Here is a 24,032-nt window from a genome sequence, read left to right as displayed (position 1 = left end):
ACTTGTTCTGGTTTTGCAGTATAAATGTTTGCTTGAAGTTCATGGCACTACTTAGATAATTTAGGCTTTTTTCTGCAGTCTTGCCTGCAGAAAATTTCTTTTGGTTTATTTGTATCTTGCTTTTAACCGCAACATGGGAAGCCCTAAAATGACTTCATTTTATTCACCAAAGCCTGTGTATTTTGCTTATTTCTGTAAATTGGGGAATTAATGTGTCAGTTTTAAAAAGGGGTAGGTAACTACATTTCTAGTTTGAAGATTAGAACTTGATTTTGAATGAAAAATGTCAGCATTGGAAAACTCAGTACCTATTGCTCGGCAGGGTAAGTAAAAATTGTGATTTCCCACATATAGGTATTTTTTTTTCTCTCAATTTTATCAAACTTTTGTTTAGGTTTGGGAATAATTCTTGCCAAGAAATTCAGGATTTGAACAGCATTGGTTAAATGGCACTTACTAAGAGCTGAAACGCAGACATGTGCCTGTAACATTCTTGCAGAAACACATATGGACTTACATGCAAAGACATCAAGTTATAATTAATTTTTTAAATTATTTCTTTCTACTGATGTTTGTTAGTAAAATATAAATGTGAGAATATTTCTAAAAAAAGTAATAGTAATGAGGATAGAAAGACATCTAAAGCAAATCTGTAGGTTAGTTTGTGACTATTTAAGGGAAGCTTTCTTCTCTGTTTCTTTCCTGCTTAGTGGTAATTGTCCTTTAAGCATGGGGGTTTTTTATGTCTCTCTCTGTGTAAAGAGTCAGGAGACTCTCCTATATATTAAAGGAGTGGATTTTCTTGGGTGCCATGGGATGTCCCACTGTCCCCTCTTTGGCAATGCAAAGGGAGACCAAAGCAAGCAACGAACCGTTCCCTTTTCCCAGTCCTGCCTGAGTGCTGACTGCTGCCTTTCTCTGCTCCCAGTGATAGGCTTCTTGGTCTGTAGACCATGTCCTGTGGACACCAGGCAGAAGACACCTTGTTACGTGTGCTTGAGCTGGTGATAGAAGAACCTCTCAAGTGCTACTTCCATTTTCTCTTCATCATAGGAAGGGACTGTATTACCTCATGAACAAGTAGTGGTGATTACATTGTACCTTCCTCTGACAGTGTGGGGATTTTGAGGGATTTGGTGTGGGGGGGCCGGGTTATGGTAGTTAAGAACAACTTACAAGGACACCAGAGTAATAAAACTGGTAGGGGAGGAGGTTTAAAGGGCAAAATGAGAAATGTATCCAGTCAAATCTTAATTAAAGAATTAATTTTTGTTCAGGAGAAATGTGAAGATGCTTTTGAAATGTCAAGAGGTTGTTGAACCTTTTGAAGGCAATGGTTCTGCTTCAGCCCGTGCTAGCAACATGCAAGTCTTAAGTTTTCCCAACAAGCTCAGCAGAAGCGAGTAATCCAGCTCTTTTAGTTATCTTCCAAAGTCTCACCTTGAACGTAGCTGACCTGTAGCTATTTAGTAACATGTCAAAAGTAAATCAATGGCTTCCACCAGTAACCAGGAGAAAGAGCCGCTAGAATCAACCTCCTTGTTGGTAACATTAGCAGAAAGGTAACAGATGGTTTGACTTTTAGAAATTAGTTTTCCTAGTCCTTTCTTTGAGCCGTAATTGCTGCAGCGTGGGAATGGGCTGAGAGCAAGGCAGTTTGCACTGCAGCCTGGGCTGCCGCCACGCACCTTTTGTGGGCAAGCCATACTGCCGCCTTCGGATCGATAATGTCTGGAAGGTGCTCGATAAATGTGTTTGGTCTCATTATGAAAGAAGGTGTCAAACTGCTGCAAACAATTGATCTGTGCAGAAATGGGCTTATGACTCTGAGGGCTAAAATCATTCCTCTTCCTCTCAGCAGCACCAAACGCTGGCGCATGCCTGGGGCTCCTAGGCACTGCTCACTGCAAACAGTGGGTAATAGCAGTTTCCCCTTGTGAACCTCTCTCACAAAAGTGAAAAGACTTGCAAACATGACTTGTGCTTAGATACAGGGCTTTTTATATACTGGAACAACTTTTAGGGTTTTTTTTTCCAGAGCTCTGTTTCTTACAATTGCCATAAAGTTTCCCTAAAATATATATCAGTTTTCTCCTGAAAATATGCCAGCTCTAGTCTGTGTCCTGACTCATATACAGAAGAAAAAAAAAAAGCATATTTTGGGAAAAGAGGAAATATTTGGAAAATGCCTAATTGTCAGGTCATGTGTGAGGGACATGTAACTGCTTAATGACACGAGCAGATGACTAGTTTAGAGTCACGTTATCTGAGATTGTATACAGGCAAGTGTTACTCTTAAAAGAAGTGCCTAGTTACTCTGGAAGGTCACTAATTGCTTACCTAATGATAATCCATGGCAAAAAAAGGTATCAATCGCTGTGCAACCTCTAATTTTGCTTGCCTTTTCTAGTTACTTCCTTAGAAAAGGAGCGAATTTCCCTAAACAGCCAGTTCAAGTTGTAAAGGAAGGACTGAATTATGCAGTCGTCCTTCAAGAACGTATGTTGATAGGATGGACTCTGTTTATTCTTCAGTGAATAAAACTCCTTAGTTTCTTCACTCATTTTCAGAAAGGGAAGTTAAAAGATAGCAGTGGACATTTTGAAGGACGGTCAGGAAGATTTCAGACATACACGTGAGCCAGGGGAATGATTTCTAGATGATTAAGATCTCTTAATCAATTGCAGGAAATAACTGTAATAAGTAAGTTTCATTTTGTCAGACATGTTCATTGTAATGGCAAGTTTCAAGTGACTTTTCTCTGATTTAAAATTATTTCTTATAACAAAATGCTATGAAGAAAGTAACAGTAATGTGACTTTCTAACTGTGTACGTGCAACATGTTAACAGGACTTTCCAGCTCAGTAGTACATGAAATCTTCTCCATTCAGCCAAAATTTGAAATGTTGAGCCATTTGTATGTGGTAAATACACATGAGAAAGTATAAAGACTGTAGCTTACACTAGTCTGACAAGCTTCTCGCTGGATTCCTTAGGTGATGGCTCACGTACAGCCTATTGAATTTCAAACTGATGAAGTTCTTCAAGAAATTTCCTTTTGTCTAAGGGTTCTTGAAACTGTTGTGGCTAGCACTGTAAAATGTCAGATCGTGAAACCACAGGCCTAACCTGTCATTTAGAGATGTAGAGATAGTCAGCTTAATTTTTCAAGGGTGCTAAGAGTCAACACTTAATGCACGCCTTTTGCATCCAGCAGCATTTCGCAGTGTGGACTGTCAAAATTTATGGATCCTTGGAAACGGCAATAGCATAATGCCGCAGTGAAAAGTAACTGTGAAATTTAAGTAATTCTTGGTAACTTGTTAAAGTTCTCTGTACCTTAAAGTGAGCAAAGAGCAATAGTTTCTGGAATTTGAGGTTGTATGTCCTTCGCAGTCATGGTCACATTTGATGCAATTTAATGAAAAATTAGAAATAATTAATGAAGTGCTCGTTGTGTAAATGGTTTTTTAATTATGAGTTAAGTGAAGCTTTTCTTCCATCCTTACCCAAAATAATGTCATATTCAGGGAATGTTATGAACGAGAGGGAATTAATTTGTCCCTGAGTCATATTCCCCCTCTCTTCCCACCCTGATTTTTCAGCTGATCCAATCAGTAAAGAAGTTTTCCTCTTTATTTATCAGATTATCTAGTTTTTCCTTAAATTTATTTAGTGAATATTTATTTGCAGTTAGCTGGTTGTATTGATCTTGACAATGATCCATTGCACTTATTTCATAGGTTAGTGGTATAGTAACTCTCGGGCATTTCTATAAGAAACGATTCTGACTTGGAGAGATATACTGCTACTTATCGTCTTGAGAATGGCTTCCTTCAGTGATCAGAAAGCTTGAAGAACTCAGCTGGACTTTTTTTTCTCTCTGAAAATAATATTAACTTACGGAGAGACAGCCACTAAGTGCATTTAGGCAATTGTCGAAGCATAGGGAAAACTATCTCCTTTCTAAGCCACATTAGGATGAGGAATGTCATCATTCCCATAAGATTTACTGGATGGATGAAGAATTAAAATGTTCTTTCGTCATATTCGGACAAAGTTACTGTGAGCATGCATGGTCCTAACAGTGAAAAATTGCGATTGGATCCAGGCCCAGCTTGTTTCATTTCCTTTGTGTCAAAGCTCTAGTAAAGAAAGTTGTGAGTTTGATTGTACCACTGAGTTAATTAGCAGCATCTTATCCTATGTAAAGTATATCAAGGACTTCCTATCAGGTGTAAGCACCTGTGCAAACTTAACACTCAACTTTTTGGGATCATTTATGTGTATAAGACTTGGTTAATTACTGACTGTTAATAAGAGCATATAGCTACCTCCTCCACAAGGAAGAAGAGAAGAGTTTTAGTGGTTGGAGACTCCTTCCTAAAGGGATCTGAGGGCCCAATATGCAGAGCTGACCCCCATCACAGGGAGGTCTGCAGCCTGCCTGGAGCCCGAATCAGGGATATCACCAGGCAACTCCCCAACCTGGTGAAGGCCACAGACTACTACCCCCTGCTGATCTTCCAGACAGGTGGGGAAGAAGCTGCATCCTGTAGTCTGAGGGGGATGAAGAAAGACTACAAGGCCCTAGGACGATTGGTGAAAGAGTCTGGGGCACAAGTTGTTTTCTCCTCCCTCCTTCCATTTTCAGGTGAGGACGTGGGATGGAATAGTAGGATTCTCTCTATTAATGCCTGGCTACGAGACTGGTGCTACAGGCAGGGCTTTGGGTTCTTTGATAATGGCTGGTTTTATAAGACACCAGGCGTGACCGTAATACATGGGAAAGGTTTATGTCGTAGGGGCAAAAGGGTTCTGGGACAGGAATTAGCAGGGCTCATTCGGAGAGCTTTAAACTAGATTCGAAGGGGGATGGGGTGGTAGCTGGGCTTGCACCACTGGGGCAACGCTCTAGTGTTGAGGTAGACCAGGAGGCCCCCCATCCCCCTGGGGTGAAATCGGTGTGCTCAGCTCGCTCCCTGAAATGCCTGTACACCAATGCGCGCAGCATGGGGAATACACAGGAGGAGTTAGAAATCCGTGTTCGGTCAGGGGGTTATGATCTAGTGGCAATTACAGAGACTTGGTGGGACACCTCGCATGACTGGAATGTGGTCATGGATGGCTATGTCCTGTTCAGGAAAGACAGGCCACTAAGGAGAGGTGGTGGAGTTGCTCTTTATGTGAGTGAGCAGCTAGAATGTATTGAGTTCTGTCCAGGGGCGGATCAGGAGCGAGTTGAGAGTTTGTGGGTGCGAATTAAGGGGCAGGCTGGCAGGGGTGATACTGTTGTGGGTGTCTATTACAGGCCGCTGGATCAGGATGAGGAGGGTGATGAGGCCTTCTACAGGCAGCTGAGAGCAGTCTCGCAATTACAGGGCCTGGTTGTCATGGGGGATTTCAACTACCCTGATATTTGCTGGGAGACCTACTCAGCCAGCCATCCTCAGTCCAGGAGGTTCCTCCAGTGCATTGATGATAACTTTCTGATGCAAATGGTGGATGAGCCAACTAGGAGAGGAGCGCTGCTGGATCTTCTCCTTACTAACAAGGAGGGTCTGGTTGAAGAGGTGAAGGTTGAGGGCAGCCTTGGTTGTAGTGACCATGAGATGGCAGAGTTCAGGATCTCATGTGGCAGGAACAGAATAGCTAGCAGAATCACAACCCTGAACTTCAGGAGGGCCAACTTTGGCCTTTTCAAGCAATTGCTCGGGGAAATTCCATGGGACAGGGTACTAGAAGGTAAGGGGGCCCAAGATAGTTGGTTAGCATTCAAGGACTGCTTCTTCTGAGCTCAAGATCAGAGCATGCCAACAGGTAGGAAGTCAAGGAAGGGTACCAGGAGACCTGCATGGTTGAACAGGGAACTGCTGGGCAAACTCAAATGGAAGAAGAGGGTGTACAGATCATGGAAGGAGGGGCTGGCCACTTGGGAGGAATATAAGTCTGTTGTCAGAGGATGTAGGGAGGCAACTAGGAAAGCTAAGGCCTCCTTGGAATTAAACCTTGCAAGAGAGGTCAAGGACAACAGAAGGCGCTTCTTCAAATACATTGCAGGTAAAGCCACCACTAGAGGCAATGTAGGCCCACTGATGAATGAGGTGGGGGTCCTGGAGACAGAGGATAAAAAGAAGGCGGAGTTACTGAATGCCTTCTTTGCCTCTGTCTATACTGCTGGAGGCTGTCCTGAGGAGCCCCGGACCCCTGAGGCCCCAGAAGAAGTCAGGATAGAGGAGGAATCTGTCTTGGTAGATGAGGGCTGGGTCAGTGACCAATTAAGCAATCTGGACGTCCATAAATCCATGGGCCCTGATGGGATGCACCCACGGGTGCTGAGGGAGCTGGCGGAAGTCATTGCTAGGCCACTCTCCATCATCTTTGCTAAGTCATGGGCAACGGGAGAGGTGCCTGAGGACTGGAGGAAAGCGAATGTCACTCCAGTCTTCAAAAAGTGCAAGAAGGAGGACCCGGGTAACTATAGACCGGTCAGCCTCACCTCCATCCCTGGAAAGGTGATGGAACAACTTGTCCTTGGTGCTGTCTCTAGGCGCATCAAGGATAGGGGGATCATTAGGGGCACTCAGCATGGCTTCACCAAGGGGAAGTCATGCTTAACCAACTTGATAGCCTTTTATGAGGACGTAACCCGGTGGATAGAAGATGGTAAAGCTGTGGATGTGGTCTATCTCGATTTCAGTAAAGCATTTGACACGGTCTCCCACAGCATCCTCGCAGCTAAACTGAGGAAGTGTGGTCTGGATGATCGGGTAGTGAGGTGGATTGTGAACTGGCTGAAGGAAAGAAGCCAGAGAGTAGTGGTCAATGGGACTGAGTCCAGTTGGAGGTCTGGGTCTAGCGGAGTCCCTCAAGGGTCGGTTCTGGGACCAGTACTATTCAATATATTCATTAATGACTTGGATGAGGGAATAGAGTGCGCTGTCAGCAAGTTCGCTGATGACACAAAACTGGGAGGAGTGGCTGACGCAACGGAAGGCTGTGCAGCCATTCAGAGGGACCTGGACAGGCTGGAGAGTTGGGCGGGGAGAAATTTAATGAAATATAACAAGGGCAAGTGTAGAGTCCTGCATCTGGGCAAGAACAACCCCATGTACCAGTACAAGTTGGGGACAGACCTGTTGGAGACCAGCGTAGAGGAAAGGGACCTGGGGGTCCTAGTGGACAACAGGATGACCATGAGCCAGCAGTGTGCCCTTGTGGCCAAGAAGGCCAATGGCATCCTGGGGTGTATTAGAAGGGGTGTGGTCAGCAGGTCGAGAGAGGTTCTCCTCCCCCTCTACTCTGCCCTGGTGAGGCCGCATCTGGAATATTGTGTCCAGTTCTGGGCCCCTCAGTTCAAGAAGGACGGGGAACTGCTAGAGAGAGTCCAGCGCAGAGCCACGAAGATGATTAAGGGAGTGGAACATCTCCCTTATGAGGAGAGGCTGAGGGAGCTGGGTCTCTTTAGCTTGGAGAAGAGGAGACTGAGAGGTGACCTCATTAATGTTTTTAAATATGTAAAGGGCAAGTGTCATGAGGATGGAGCCAGGCTCTTCTCAGTGACATCCCTTGACAGGACAAGGGGCAATGGGTGCAAGCTGGAACACAGGAGGTTCCGCATAAATATGAGGAAAAACTTCTTTACGGTGAGGGTGACCGAACACTGGAACAGGCTGCCCAGAGAGGTTGTGGAGTCTCCTTCTCTGGAGACATTCAAAACCCACCTGGACGCGTTCCTGTGTGATATGGTCTAGGCAATACTGCTCCGGCAGGGGGATTGGACTAGATGATCTTTCGAGGTCCCTTCCAATCCCTAACATTCTGTGATTCTGTGATTCTATGAAGAGCATGAGAGTGGCGAGAACCTGGCCAAAGTCAATGGATGGCCTCAGAAGTAGAGCAGATACTCAGAAGTTTTCTGCAGGCTCGGTGCTCCAGCCTCTTGGCTTTTCTTAGCAAGTTCTTAAGGAATGTTGAGCTTTATAAAGCTGTTTGGCTGTTGACTACATTGTTATATTTTTCAAAAGCAACAAAAAAGCAAAGGCAGAAATGGTTAGCAGTGGCAAGAGTGACGAGCATCGCAGCCTCCTCCAAGAACTTCATTTGCTGGCCTTGGAGAGCAGTGAAATGGTTTGGCCTCACAGATGCTCTGGGGTGGAATACTAATTGTGGTCCTGCCAGCACATCATTTCAATGGTTTGCTTTACATGCATGTTAAGTTTATGAGTATACAAGGGCTAGAGGAATGTCTCCTAAAAGCTTTTCAAGACTGTAGCATGTTTCACTTCAGGGTGTGAGGCACAGCTGTATGATTTTTTTTTTTTTTTTCTTCAGCAGCAGCAGCATTTTAAACAGATCCTTTTGCCCACGTTTCCACTCTTCCTTCTCCCAGGCCAGAAGCTTTTTCCTCCCCTCACATTGTCTGCCCAGCTGTATTGGTAGAATTGCCCGTGTGCTCCACCAGACCTGGGCACACATCCAATTTTAAAAGAATTACTCTGCAAAAAAGATATGTATTTATTTGTTCTAATCCCATGCAGCCCCCTGCTCTGCTTCTCAGTGCAGCTCTGCAGGCAGCACAGCTAAGGGCAAGAAAAAGCAGGTGGAAAGAGATGTGCTGGGAGCTGCCTTGGACAGCAGAGCAGCAAAAGCATTTGCCTTTGGCCTTTGGATACGGAAGTGTGAGGTCAATGGGCTTTGCTGAATACGTTTTTAGATGTGCATGTAATCTTAGAGAAGCTGTTGGGCTAAATTTCAGTGTCCTCTTTTTAAATAAATGTTTACGCCTCTGCTTTAATAGTATGATGTAGGATATGAAATTAGATTAAATCCATCCCGTTTTTCCAGTTATTGGTGGAATTGCAATTTGAAAACATCTGTCATTTTGATTCACGTTAGCAACGTATTGCTTCTCTTCCAAAACTGCGTAGAAGTAATCAGTGATCATGCAAAAGAGACCTCAGAACTAGTAAACTATGCATGAGGCATTTTAATGAAAAAAGGATGCCGAAGTAGGGAATATCAGAGTTGCGTCCTCCATGGAGAATAACATCTCTCTAGCTTAGCGGCAGGGTATTTTGTTTTCTCCGTGAGTCACTGCTCTTCTGTGATTCAGCATGACACATGAAGTGCAAGCAGAAGGCTGGGTTGTTCTGGAAAAGCCTGTTGCGGGGGGCGGAGGGAGGGGGGGGTGGTGTCTGTTTGTTTGTTTTCCCTCTTGGCCAACTGCTTTATTTCTGGCTCATCTGAATTACATTCTGGGCTCTGTAAAAGCAGGGCAAGGAGGAGAGCGTTTCTGGAAGGGTAGTGATCAGAAAAAACGAGTAGGGAATTTGATTACAAGGTGATAATTTTCATTAGAAAGATTAGAAAAGAAATTGCCAAGCTCAAGTCTTTTCTGTAAAAGCTTGTTTCTGATAACTTTTGCCATAATCTCTGTTTTGTTGGCATTTTGCAGGATTTCCTGCTGTTTACCTGGAAGGTGTGTGGTTTTGTGTTCAGGAACATTGTTTAATATGAAACTGCATTTGGGCAGGAGCAAACTGGTGTTAAGAAAGTGCTGGAAATTAAAGCCATGTATTTATTATCGCAACTGGTATAGCATATGTAATAGCTGCATACGGTGAAAACTTTGCTTCTCCCCAGCCCCCGCTTCAACAAGTAGCTGAAGAAAAATGCCTGAGAGTTGCTTTCCCTTTTTCAAAATAAAATATCCAGGTAGACTGCTCATGGGTTGTAGTGATCTGGGTAGTATGAGTGCTTGCTCATTACAGATACCATGCTATTCACTTAGAAGGAAAGATGGCAGACAGATTTTTTTTGTGTGTGTGTATTTGCATGGAGCACGCTATGGCATCTCTGCCCCTCTGGGTGTGGCTCTCTAGGTGTGTAGAATCAGCCAAATTCTGCTAGTAGAAGTCTATTTTCCATGGACTTATGAAGAATAAGATAATTGAGGTATTAAAAAAAAAACTTTTGTACTTTGAAATGGAAAGAAGAACCTATCATGTCTATTTAGGAGCATTTTTTTACCACTTCATTATATCTTCTTTAAAAGCAGTACTTAACACTGGATGAAAAGAATATTATGGAAAAAAATGTAATAGGCTAGACATTTTGAGCAGCTTCACTGATAATGAATATAATCAACTGTCTATCAGATTTTTCATTATAGACCCCAGTTTTCAGAAGTTAATGTAAAAATTTCTAAACAAAATGTACTATAAGTCTACATTTAGTCACAATTAATTATGAAAAGAAATGTATGCAAATTAGTTCTCATTTGCTAGTGGTTTGAATGGCAGTCTGACAGCCTTTGAGATCACTGCAGTTGCTAAAACGATACCCAACGTAATTTGGGAATCAAAATTATTTTATAATGGCAATCTTTTTAGACAATTCCAAATACCAGACCTGCGGCTGAGAATATATGCTAAATGGGTCAAGTTCAAACACAGCAATATACCGTTCTCCTGGCTTTGTAGCCTCTAGGTGCAAATGACATTGCAGCTTCAAAATATCCAGGAAGGTTGGAAGCAAGCAGTAGTGTTTCTCTTGGATAAACTGAAGGAAGATGATGCATTAGATTTTGCCTTTTTTTGTTGTTGTTGTGAATTTTCATCTCTTTCGTGCATGAAGTTACAAACTGATGGGGCTGTTAAGTGATTGCAGGTGGGTTCTGAAGGTGATCCATGAAATCATGGCTTGGACAGCAGGTCTTTTATATAACGTTTAGTTGAGTTTGTTGTTTGTTTTTTTTAATCTTGCTCAGTATGTTTTAGCAACAGCTTTTGCTTAAGTATTTTGCATAACAGTGTTACTGTATGACTACATCTTGCCCCTAAGGTACTGCAGAACAGTCTGCTCTTGCCAGACTGGTGATACGTACAGTCCTGTAACGTAATACCTGTATGTGAGTTATGCTTGGAGATTCAGAGACTCTGCAAGTTTGTTTGTGTTATTTACAGGCACGCTGTGAGCCCATTGTGCTGCAGAACCAGCACAGAAGTGATCATGGATATGCCTTAGTGTCTTCCCCAAACACGTTGTATTTCCTTCTTTAAACCTTTCTGGCTGGTCTATTACTTGAACTATGGGAGAGTTGAATCGATAGTGGAAAATAAACATGGTGAATGGATGTTAATGCAGGGTCTATTTTGCTTTTTCTCCAGTCATCAGGTGACATTTCAGAGCTGCTATGTGAGGTTTACACCTTTTGCCACCAGTTTTGATTTTTCTTGAGCAACAGTTTTGATTGTTGTTCTCCATCTTGCCCAGCAATGAGAAGAGGGAATTATAACATTTACATGTCACATGCTGGGCTTCAAATCCAGGAAAATCTGTGTCCTGGTCCTGGTCTCAGGTCAGACGTTGCTCTGGGGCAGGCTGCGCTCGGAAGGCAGCCCAACTCTCCTCCCGTGCCAGCCTGCCTCTCCACCACGTCGACTTTGGAGGTAGGGCGCTTGGAGCTGGTCAGGCTCCAGTCAGACACAGGGGCACAGGAGAGCAACAGCTCAAACTCCTGTTCCTGGCCAGCTTGTCTTGCTGCTGATATGCCAGCAATCTCCAGTACTGGACATAAATTCAGACGGTGACAGGAGGTGGTAACACTTGGTTTCTCCCCAGGTTTAATGTTTTAAACGCAGCTCCTTTAAGCTGCTAGTGAGAACAGAGGCAATAGCATGCTGCATCCTTGCCAGTGAGCAACGTTAAATCCAGAAGTGCCTTTCAGATATAGGGTCACCGGACTGCAGGGATGTAGATGAGGCCGCCTGCTACCTCGCAGGGGTGCCCGCTTCCCACCCTGCTGAAAGGTCATGAAATATAAAGCAGTCAGCTGAACGATAGCTTGATTTCAAGGGTGGGAAATAAATCTGGATAAGGCAAAACAAATTGTATAGAACCAAAGAGGGAGAAAATGGAAGAGCTCTAGATGACATCTGAATAAAGACTCTTTCCCACCTCTTACATGTTTTTAAGGGGCCTGGTAAGGTTTTGCCAAATCTGTGAAGTCTTTTTTATTCCAACGCCACTTCTCCGTCACTCTCTTCCATGCATGTTCTTTGTTCTGTTTTGTTCTTGCTACAGTTGGCTTTTGACAGGGGAAGCCAGGAAGTTTTGGCTTTCTTGTGTTCTGTATTAAATTACTAATGACAGGAGAAGAGAGGTTTTACTTCCTGTCTTGAAGTGATAGATGGCCATCGTGCTTGTTATCCTTCAGTACAGGCGTGGAGAGTCATCAGTGGTTTAAAAGCAAGAAGAAAACAGTCATTACAGAAAAAACACAACTTATTTTTGAAAGCAACAAAATGGAGTAATTTTAAGTTCTGTAACATTTAGGTATAATTTGAAATAGCTTTACTCTGAAAACTTAATGTTTCACACTTGTGCTGTCAAGACTGCATTCAGGTTATGCTGTGTTTTGTTTTTCTTGTATGTGATTTCCATATACGTTCAGTGTCTTAAACAGCAAGAATGGTTTCATGGTGTTGAGGTTGTAAGAAGGGGCTTCTCCGTTCTCCTTGAAAGCAACACTGTCCCTGTGCAGTGAAAAATATGATAGAGATTTCTCTGTCATATTCCTCTATCACCATTTTCACCTCATGATTTTGTTTTCACTCATACAGCAGAACATGTCTTGGAAAGATGTATTCAATGGGCACATTTTTGGGGTTTCAGAAGTCACAGAATTTACATTTAAAGTTGCCAAGGAGAAAGATAATTCTTGTTTATTAAGGAGATGAAGTTCAGAAGATCAAACATCTCCAGTTTGGAAACTGATTTGCCTTTCTTCTTTCTGTTTTTCTGCCTCTTTTTCAGCACACCACCTTTTTATCTGGCATCCATAAGCAGCCTGTGCATACTGTAGTTAGTGGGCGAGGAGCTTTTCTGTTGCAAGCAACCATTGTGTCACATTTTTCTTTTTTGGAGTACATTGAATCTTAAAGTATAATAGAAGAAATTACTTTCTTTCTGACAAGAAAGCGTGTGACTGTTGTTATGTAATGAATTGCAACTTTCCAGCACTCCTCTCCACGCAGTTATGGGGTGGGATTAAAAAAGGTGCTGCTGCTAATGTTCTCTCTGCCGAAATCTGCCTGCAGAGCAGGGGCTGATTTCATGAATGATGCATGTCGGATGAAACATTTTTTGAAAGCTAGAGCTAAATATGGTGCTTCTGATAATGCTATAACAGATGCTATTATTTTCTTCCAACAGTTACCCTGCTGTATGTGAATTCCTACAGCACAATAACTTGTTATCTATACTCCGAGCTCATGAAGCCCAGGATGCTGGGTAAGTATGTGTGGAGAGGGGGCACTAATAATGAATATGGCTTACCATTGTCAAACAGAGCAAGGAAAGAAAGAGTAACTGAGAATGAACTGGAAAACTTAAAATTAAGTTGCAACAGCTTTCACGTTTTCTTAATGCTATAAAAACATACACGGGCATTAGAATGTCTTTTACATGATTATTACTGAGTTACAGGACTTAATGAATCCTCATGTATCCCACTTAATTAGCCTTAGTGATTTTAAGTGTCATAAAATGACCAAAAGTGATATTGATGTCAAACTTGGGAAGGAAAACAAATTCAGCTCAGCAAAAGAAGTTTTGCAAATGTGTCTGAGACTTCTGACACACTGATTGCCACGATGCCTGGAAAGTGATTTGGCTCATGAATGCCAGAACTGTCATCTCTTAAGTCTTTCACACCTACCTGAAACATCTGGACCTACTGGTTTTATGCTTTATCAAGAAAATAAACTTGTGGAACTCAATAGCCAAAAATGGTTTTATCCAGCAGTATCAGTAATGGATTTAAGGAGTTTATTAAGACACTATGCAAAACCAGTCCAGGTCGAGCACCAGGTGGTTCCCTCATGAAACTATTGCCAGTGTAAAGCTAGCATTTTTTATGCTGCTTTAAAAAAAAAATTAAAGATTATCTATTCATTGAAATGTACCATACTTGTGAGATTTTAATGAAGGATTGGTATCTGAATAAATAGCTTTGCGTATCTTGCATAAATTATTAATGTGTTTATTTGGGGGTAGAAACTTTACCGAACCTGAATAGTAATAAAAGATAAAGTAACAAGGTTGTAGGAATGAGGTAAATGTTTATTATGCATATGAAAAGCTATTCTGAATGTTTGAATTATCACATACTTAAAAACCTCAATGCAATTAAAACCAAGCTATTGCTCTGCCAAAAATAACTGGCATGAAATACCCAAGGGTAATGAAATTTCATTTTTATTGTATTGCTTTCCTATAAAGGGTGAAAAAAAAAAATTGTAGAAGGGATTGCATTGAAACTATACAATGGTTTCAGTGCAACTGTTGTGGATGTTTGTCAAATTCTTCAGTTTCTTGTAGCCGAAGGCTGGAGAGCAGTATTTGGTGTTACTTGGGTCTTAGTAAGGCAAAAATACTATTTGGTTGATTTGCTTCCAATTACTTGCAGGTTTAATGCTTGATTGATTATATGTTGGTGAATGAGCCTTTTATTTTTTATAAAGCAGCGAGGTTAGGTAGTGAAAACACACAAGCATCAATAAACTGGCTAATAGACACAGCACTGAAAATATCTGACCCCGTTTCCCCTCCCCTTCTCATACTTTGCATCTCCTCTGGCCTTGCCATTGCTTGCGTCCCCAGAGAGGGCAGGCAGCTGGAGGGTCATGGAGGACGTGCGCTTACTTCTCTTCTGAAAGCAGTACCATGTATCCCCAAGGCACGTGCTGGTGCTCGCCTTCACCCACAATCCCACGGAGGGAGAGTCTGGGAATGTCCTGGGGTGCATGCATGTAAAGACTACCTGGCTCCAGAGATAGGCACTGAGCGAATTCATAACAAAAACCACCTCTGGCACACTAAATTTCAGACGGAGACACAGCTTTTGAGCATGGTGTGGATACCTGGCCATCCCAAATGCATATAATGAATAAGCCTGCAGAAAATATTTTTTCCACGACTTTAACAAGTACATATACATGTTTCTCTGTCTTGACGTTTATTAACAGCCAGTGCAGTAATGTACTAGGGTTTTTTGCACTATATTTGATCAGTGACAAATACACATACAACACTGGGCAATAACTAGTATCTTCTCTTTTCTTTTAGGTATCGTATGTACAGGAAAAGCCAAACAACAGGCTTCCCTTCACTAATCACAATTTTTTCAGCACCAAACTATCTAGATGTATACAATAACAAAGGTAAGAATTTAATTCCTGTTAATATAGACTGTACTTCTTTTTACTCAAATATATTACATTGGTTTTCTTTTTCACTCATTTATCAGTTCATGCCCATTTTCTTCCTCTATTTATTAGTTCATTCCCGTTCCATTTATTACATAATACAAATCTAATTAAATTTATTACAGGCAGATGTATGCCTCTGAACATAAACGTAGATTCTAATATGCCCTAGGATATTTCTGTATTTTGACTGCAAGTTATTAAGTAAATGTTACACAGGAAGCAAAACTGAAAATAGCTCTGTTAACTAAGAGAAGTATATTAAGAAATGCTGTGGGTAAGATGTTCAGAGCCCAGTGTTCCTTATAATTAATTATTTGTCCGTTTGCTCCTTTCCAATAAAATTAATGGAGTTTGTATATGCAAACCCACTAGCCAGCTAACAAACTTTGACAGAACGTCAGTGGATAAAGCATGGGATACATAATGTCTGAGTTCCTTTGTTTTGATTTTTTTAATCACTTGAAAATTATTATGTAGGGAATCATTAGCCAAAAAAAAAAAGGTTACTGCACAAATAAGCAGTCACTGGTCACTCTGTAAAGACTGCACTGAATACAAGTGTTTGCAGCTTCTCTGAGTTCATTAGTTTATTCCATTCCCTGAAATCTCCTCGAGTAAACTGGAAAAAAAATCATGTTTCTAAAAATAAAGCATTCTAATAAACCCGTCCTCCTATATCTTGAAATGAGCAGTAGTGTTCATTTTCTCCTATTCCCAGTAAAGCTAAAGTTATTTGTGTTCTTCTGTGAGCAAAACAAAATTGTTTTTTTCTCAATGATATTCTTGAAAGCAGCTTCATTGCAAAGAGATCAATCTTTCTTGAGAAGAGACATTTTTAATTTGGATGCTTGCCTGCAAAGGAAGTAAGCAATTTTAAATTTTTCTTTTAAAGTTGCAAAAGAAACTTCTTTAGGCATCATTTTATATTATAAAACTTATAATCTAAAAGCTGTTGTGCCATGAACTGCATGCAAGGGAAGGAAACACTTCACTGTTAGATAATGGGGTTTGTACACTTTGGTGTTCTCAATATCCGTGTTAACTTGTGCAAAAATTAATAAAAGCATTCTGCAAAAAAACACGCAAGCAGAGCTGTCAGTAGCTGCTTTTGTAAAAGTAAATAATATAGGGACTCTGCTAGCAACCCAAAAAGTGCAGGATGAAATAAGGAATGCATTAATATTCTTGGCAGCATCGTTGCTGTTGGTGGCACAATGAGTGTACTCTCTGGGCTGGCTGCTTTGGGTAGGAGGCAGACCAGTGACGGGGCTGTACAAGTAAGGTGACAGAAAGTGTTCACCTTTTGTTTCTTAACACGTGGAGGTAGTTCTGTGCACATGAAGGCAATGGGTGAACAATGTGAGAGTTTTGTCATGAAGGCAAATGTTAAATGCAGAGCAATGATTTATGATATTCAAACTCTTGACTTTGAGACCACAAAGTTTGGGTGGCAAAGGGAAGTGCCTCTCCATTGTCTCCGTTTCGGAAGAGAGAGTCCTTTCCCTTATTCCAGGTTGCTCTGCTGTGACAGGCAGGTCTTAAAACTGGTGGAAGGCCTTTTCTGGTGAACAGCTGTAGGCCAGCTGCTGAGAGGCACTGGCTGTCTGCAGTTACAGCTGAAGTTTGGGTGCATTGCTGGCGATATCTGCTCTGAGTGAGCTCAGGCAAACCAGCAGTGGTGCAAGATTGGCACCGGTGTGCCGCTCTTTAATGAATGACTTGTTGTAAATTTATAGGCTGACCTTTAGCAGCTTTGTAATGAATTTCTGTTGAGTTTAACTGCCTCCTTTCTCTCATTAGAAGTTTTGACGCATTATTTCATGTGACTGATTGCACTGGCTTTTGGCATTCAGAGTACATCATGCATAGTTTTTCATGCTGCATTGCTCATGCATCTTCATCTGGATAGCATTTGGGTGCTTGCTTCCCTCTTCGAGAAAGAAAAACAGCATCATCCTCAGCCCAAAACATGGCTGCTTGTTGGCTTCCTTGATTTGCAGCAGATGAATTAACTAAGAACACAGAGCTTCTGACTGATTTCAGGAGGCGAAGGAAGGCTTTTCCATACAGAGGTGTAACAGGACAGTTGCTCTAGCTGACTCGTCATGCACTGGTGCAGAACCTCATTGATTTTTACAGATCATTTGGTTTTTGGTTACTGTCAGTGCTTGGAAAGGGAGTTACTGTCCTACTAGTAAGTGCCTTCCTTTCTAGTATGGATTCTTAGTATGCTTCTCATTGTCACTTAGCTAATAAAGTCATACTACATAAATTCCTGAGAAGCTTTATATTCCACTGGTGCAAATGGGTCATTTTTAAATGCAGTGTTATTTAAGATAAATACATTTCTTTAAAAAGCTGCAAGGGGCTAGGGATGCTCATTTTCTATCCCAGGTTGATAATTCTCATACCGATTAAAGCAGATGAACTTTCTTGTACTTCTTCAAAGCACTTCAGAAGGAGTGGGTTTGGTTGCTAACTTTATCCAAGGGCTTATTCAGTCCCCATTGGAGAGCAGCCGCTGGGATCAGATATGTGCTCAAAGAGCAGTAGGGAGGCAACATTCCCAGAGGAAAAGGAGGTTCATCAGGAGTAGCTGAAGATAAGGTACCCAAACAAGACCATGACCAGCATATCTGCTGTTAATAATTCTGCTGTGGACCCTCTGCATGGGCTCTCTCACAGTACCAAGACACCATGGGAATCTCTTGTGGCTTTGCTCTGCTGGATTCTGGTGCTGAAGGGAGTTTTCTGTATCATTTTGGTTACCGGCCATTGCTTCTTGAAGGCTGTGCGAGTAATTTGTCCATCATGTGGCTGCTGGTCCCGTCGCAACCCCAGCCCACACACATGCACAACTTCGGGTGCCAAAGTTAGGTTTTTCAATTAGGAGGCTCCTGTCAGGGGTTCCCTGTGTAGTTAATGGAGACAGAGAAATACACTTTCAGGGCGTGATTCAGAGACTCAGAAACTGCCTAGATATGGGGACCCTAGTGTCCCTCTTCTTTCCAAGACTATCCTCCTTCGTTATTGATATTAATGCCTTCCATATTCATCATAATAGAGAGCATTGGCAAAGGGGAGGAATTTATACATATGGTTTTTGGCAGCTTCTGAGCTTCTATTCAGTGTTTTCCTAGCTTTCTCAAACATTTGTGCTCTCATTTATATTATTAAAAGGCATAAAGGTAAAGATATTTTAAGATTATTATTAAAACTTGTTGCAAGAAATACTGGTGCATTGATGATTTTCTAAGACTACTCCTTCTGGAGAAGATCAAAACTCCTCATGCAAGAAGATAAATGTTAAATGGATTGTGATAGTTACTTGTGACTTCAGGGCCTTGGAGGAAGGCTATATGGATCAAGAAGTTGCATAAATACAGTTTTACCCCTGGGTTTGAGCGTGCCCATCACCAGGAGAAATTCTCTGTAGCAACAGAGTAAGAGGGTGCCAAAAATTACTGTGATGTATGATCTGCTGGCCTTGTACAGTGTCTAAACTTTCATTGCCGTGTTTAATATTTCCTAATGCCTTAATTAGGACTTGCTGTAATGCTGTTTGTGCCACAACAAAAAAAAAAGCAAGAAAAAGATTTTACAGAAGTTCTACAGAGGCAGGTAATTTATTTGTAAATCATTGGCAATACTTCATATTTTAGTGTCTGGCTGTCACTTCAGTAAGTGCAGGCTTTTTGGCTGACTGAACAATTTTAACTAGCTGTCTAAAAACAGACTATTATCTTTTTGAGCATTTTTAAAAGATTACGTTTCGTAGTGGTGAGATAACCACCAGAGAATCTGAAGCTATTGAAAAAAATAACATGATGTCTCTTCCAACATGCTGCAATGTACACATGGTGTTGCTGAAAGGAAAAGCAAATGCTGAAGGAAAGAAACAGAGAATTATGTAGGGGAGTTAGTAGAAAAATCAAAACCAGCTGTACGTCGGTGTGCTTGTTAACGTATCAGACAAGTAATATATCAGTGAAGCGTGTATGAAGTATCAGCATGTGGCATACCATAGATACACATTAAGAAATGTACCTGATCCAGATGGATCTAACAGGAAAATTATTTTCATATTGGAAACAGGCAGAGTGGTATACTTGGAAGACAAGGATGATCTTTGAGAAATAATAGCAACAGAAAAGTGGTGTAACCTTCTGTTTGCCCTGTCAGCTTTCTTTAATGCTTTATCTCTGCTGTTGTGAAGAGGCCTTGTCACGGACACAAAACCTTTTAAAGAGGAGCTGTCAGGGTATCTAGGCCATCTCATTGCTGATGCAGAGACGTTTGCCAGCAGTGATTTTTGCAGTCTGTTGACAAAATCTTGAATGCTATTGTGCTGTTTCTTTGAAAGACGCAGTTGCACGTGTAAAATAAAAAACTTCAGAATTCTGTAAGGGAAGATTTTCCCAACTTCAATTAGCCCCACTTCTGTACTGGATTATTTACATCATTACAGAATCACAGAATCACAGGATCAACCAGGTTGGAAGAGACCTCATGGATCATCGAGTCCAACCGTTGCCCCTACACCACCATGTCAACTAGACCATGGCACTAAGTGCCATGTCCAGTCTTTTCTTAAACACATCCAGAGATGGTGACTCCACCACCTCCCTGGGCAGCCCATTCCAATGTCTAATAACCCTTTCTGTAAAGAAATCCTTCCTGATGTCCAACCTGAACCTCCCCTGGTGAAGCTTGAGGCTGTGCCCTCTTGTCCTATCGCTAGTTGCCCGGGAGAAGAGGCCAACTCCCACTCCACTACTACCTCCCTTCAGGTAGTTGTAGACTGCAATAAGGTCACCTCTGAGCCTCCTCTTCTCCAGGCTAAACAACCCCAGCTCCCTCAGCCGTTCCTCATAGGTCAGACCCTCCAGACCCTTCACCAGCTTGGTCGCCCTCCTCTGGACTCGCTCCAACACCTCAACATCTTTCTTGAAGTGCGAGGCCCAGAACTGAACACAGTATTCAAGAGGCGGCCTCACCAGTGCCCAGTACAGAGGGATGATCACTTCCCCAGACTGGCTGGCTACACTATTCCTAATAGAGGCCAGGATGCCATGGGCCTTCTTGGCCACCTGGGCACACTGCTGGCTCATGTTTAGCCGGCTGTCGATCCACACCCCCAGGTCTCTTTCCACTGGGCCGCTTTCTAACCACTCTTCCCCCAGCCTGTAGAGCTGCATGGGGTTCTTGTGGCCGAAGTGTAAGACCCGGCACTTGTTCTTGTTGAACCTCATGCCGTTGGTCTCGGCCCATCTATCTAACCTGTCCAAATCCCTCTGTAGGGCCTTCCTACCCTCCAGCAGATCGACACTGCCACCCAGCTTGGTGTCATCTGCAAATTTGCTGAGGGTGCACTCAATCCCTACCTCTAGATCATCTATAAAGATATTGAACAGCACCGGCCCCAGAACTGAGCCCTGGGGAACACCGCTAGTGACCGGCCGCCAGTTGGACTTTGCCCCATTCACCACCACTCTCTGGGCTCGGCCATCCGTCCAGTTTTTAACCCATCGAAGAGTCCACCCATCCAAGCCCCGGGCAGCCAGTTTGTCTAGGAGGATGCTGTGGGAGACAGTGTCGAATGCCTTACTGAAGTCTAGATAGACTACATCCACAGCCCTGCCCTCATCTACTGAGCGGGTCACTTTGTCATAGAAAGAGACCAGGTTGGTCAAGCAGGACCTGCCTTTCATGAATCCATGTTGGCTGGCCCTGATGCCCCGATTGTCCTGCATGGGCCGTGTAATGGCACTCAGGATGATCTGTTCCATCACCTTGCCTGGCACCGAGGTCAGGCTGACAGGCCTATAGTTCCCTGGATCGTCCTTCCGACCCTTCTTGTAGATGGGCGTTACATTTGCTAATTTCCATTCAGCTGGAACTTCTCCAGTTAGCCAGGACTGCCAGTAGATAATAGAGAGTGGTTTGGCAAGTTCATTTGCCAGTTCCTTCATTACTCTGGGGTGAATCCCATCCGGGCCCATAGCCTTGTGGGTGTCCAACTGGCACAGCAGGTCACTAACCGTCTCCTCCTGGATTATGGGAGGTTCACACAGCCCCCCATCCCTAACTTCAGGCTCTGGGGGCCGAGTCTCCTGAGGACAACCGGTCTTGACATTAAAGACCGAGGCAAAGAAGGCATTGAGCACTTCTGCCTTTTCCTCATCCCCTGACACTACACTACCCTCCTCATTCAGCAAGTGGTGGAGGCTCTCCTTGACCCTCCTTTTGCTGTTGATGTATTTGTAAAAGCTTTTTTTGTTATCTTTGACTGTAGCAGCCAAATCAAGCTCTAATTGAGCTTTGGCCCTTCTAATCTTCTCCCTACACGACCTGGCCATGTCCCTATAGACCTCCCAAGTTACCCGACCCTTCTTCCAGAGCAAATAGTCTCTCTTTTTTTCCTTAAGTTCTAGTCTAAGTTCCCTGTTTAACCAGGCCGGTCTTTTTCCCCGACGGCTTGCCTTCCTACAGACTGGGACAGCCTGCTCCTGAATATTTAACAATTCCCTTTTGAAGCATGTCCAGACTTCCTGGACTCCTTTGCCCTTCAGGACCGATTCCCAAGGGACTCGGTCCACCAGCCTCTTAAACAGGCTAAAGTCAGCCCGCCGGAAATCTAAGGCAGAAGTTCTACTCTTGCCCCTCCTTACTTCACTATCGAAAACTCTAACATTTCATGGTCGCTACTCCCGAGACGGCCACCGATCCTCACATCTCCCACTAGTCCTTCTCTGTTCACAAACAACAGGTCAAGCAGGGCCCCTCCTCTAGTGGGCTCATTTACCACTTGCATGAGGAAGTTGTCTTCCACACATTCTAGGAACCTCCTAGATTGCTTCCTCTCTGCCATGTTGTATTTCCAGCAGACATCCGGCAAGTTGAAGTCGCCCACGAGTACAAGGGCCGGCGACTGGGCGGCTTCTGACAGCCGCTTGTAAAACGCCTCATCCGCCTGCTCATCCTGGTTGGGTGGTCTATAACAGACTCCCACCGTAATGTCCGCCCTGCCGACCTTCCCCCTGATCTTCACCCATAAACATTCAACCTTGTCATCCTCACCATCTTCCTCAATTTCGACACAGTCCAAGCACTCCCTAACATACAGCACTACCACACTGCCTCTCCTGCTTCGCCTGTCCCTCTTAAAGAGCTTATAGCCATCCATAGTTGCACTCCAGTCATGAGAGTCATCCCACCACGTTTCTGTGATGGCAACCACATCATAACCTTCCTGCTGTACAATGGCCTCTAGCTCTTCCTGTTTGTTGCCCATACTGCGTGCATTGGTGTAAACGCACTTCAGCTGGGCTAGCGGCCTTGCCCCTGACGCAGGCCTGTCACCCCTAGGTTCATTTGTGGCTGCCCTGGTCTTATCCCCCTCCCCCATCGAACCTAGTTTAAAGACCTCTTGATCAGCCCTGCCAACTTCTGGGCCATAACCCTTTTCCCCTTCTCATTCAGCTGTTCCCCATCTGGCATAAGCAGGCCCGGTGCCATGAAAGCCGCCCCGTGGTCATCGAACCCAAAATCCCGCCTCCGGCACCAGTCTCTTAGCCACATATTAATCTGTTGTACTTTCATAGTCTTTTCCCTATTTTCACCAAATACCAAAGGAATTGAAGAGTATATCACCTGCGCACCTACCCCCTTTACCAAACGCCCCAGGGCCCTGAAGTCCCTTTTGATAGCCCTGGGACTTCTCTCTTCGATCTCATCCCTACCCAGCTGGAATACTAATAGTGGGTAGTAGTCAGAGGGCCTCACCAGTTGAGGAATCCTCCTGGCAACATCCCTTACCCGTGCCCCTGGGAGGCAGCAGACTTCCCTGTGAGTCGGGTCTGGCCTGCATATGGGGCCCTCCGTTCCCCTTAGCAGGGAGTCGCCTATAACAATTACTTTTCTTTTCTCCTTTTTGGAGCTGGTTGCAACCCTCTTACTTGGTTGCTTCTGTTTACGTAGCCCCGTAGAGTGTCTTTCACCTAGATTTGTGTCTTCCTGACACTCAGGAAGACGCTCAGGCTCCAGCACCTCATACCTATTCTGCAGGGGGACGTGGGGAGGAGAGGAAGGTCGGGATGGGATTCGCCTGCCACCCCGAGCAGGGGCCTGCTTCCATTCCCCCCCATCCCCTAGGTCTCCTCCTGCTCCTTGTGGAGGAGGAAGAGGATCCTCCACTACCCGGGGAGCATTAGGCCCGTCCATTTTCCCCAGGACAGGCAGGGAACAGCACTGCCCGCCATCCTCTTCCTGGGATGCTCTTGTACTCCTTAACCTTTCCACCTCCTCCTTGAGTTGGGCCACCAAGGAGATCAGGTCGTCGACCTGTTCGCACCTCACACAGGTGAGGTCTCCGTTACCCTCGAGTGCCAGGGCCAGGCTCTGGCACTCCCTGCAGCCTGCCACCTGCACCTCCGCATGCTTCCGCAGCAGCTCCGTTTGGGTTGCCATGTCTTTTCTGGCACCCGCAAGGGACTTAGGGCCCCGCCGAGTGGAAACCATACCTTCCTGCCCGCCTACCCTGCTCGCCGCCCTGCCTGCAAGAACTGCTGCGCAAACTGCCACTCCCCTGGGGCTGTGCCCTCCCCCGCCCCGGGACACACACAGTCACTGCCTACTCACACAGTCACTGCTGACTCCCCCTCTCCCCTCTGGGCAGGGAATAGTCCCTGCCCTCCCAGAGGCTCTTTATCACCCAATCACAGGGGGTGGTGCTACGCCCCCTACTCTCCTGATTC

General features: G+C 43.9%; 1 protein-coding gene across 6 annotated transcripts in view; it reads left to right on the top strand.

Moving 5' to 3' along the window:
- Positions 1-24,032, top strand: part of PPP3CA (protein phosphatase 3 catalytic subunit alpha) — a 214,033-nt gene that overhangs the window by 160,376 nt on the left and 29,625 nt on the right. For all 6 annotated transcript variants that reach the window (XM_068402805.1, XM_068402807.1, XM_068402806.1 and 3 more), the window contains exons 7-8: positions 13,220-13,297; positions 15,134-15,228. In XM_068402805.1, the coding sequence (XP_068258906.1) occupies positions 13,220-13,297; positions 15,134-15,228 (173 nt within the window). The remainder of the gene's footprint in view (positions 1-13,219; positions 13,298-15,133; positions 15,229-24,032) is intronic.

Source organism: Nyctibius grandis, chromosome 6 (assembly GCF_013368605.1).
Source record: "Nyctibius grandis isolate bNycGra1 chromosome 6, bNycGra1.pri, whole genome shotgun sequence".
NCBI classification, from domain to species: Eukaryota; Metazoa; Chordata; class Aves; order Nyctibiiformes; family Nyctibiidae; genus Nyctibius; species Nyctibius grandis.
Note: the sequence above shows the minus strand (reverse complement) of the source record. Positions and strands in the feature narration are given on the sequence as shown.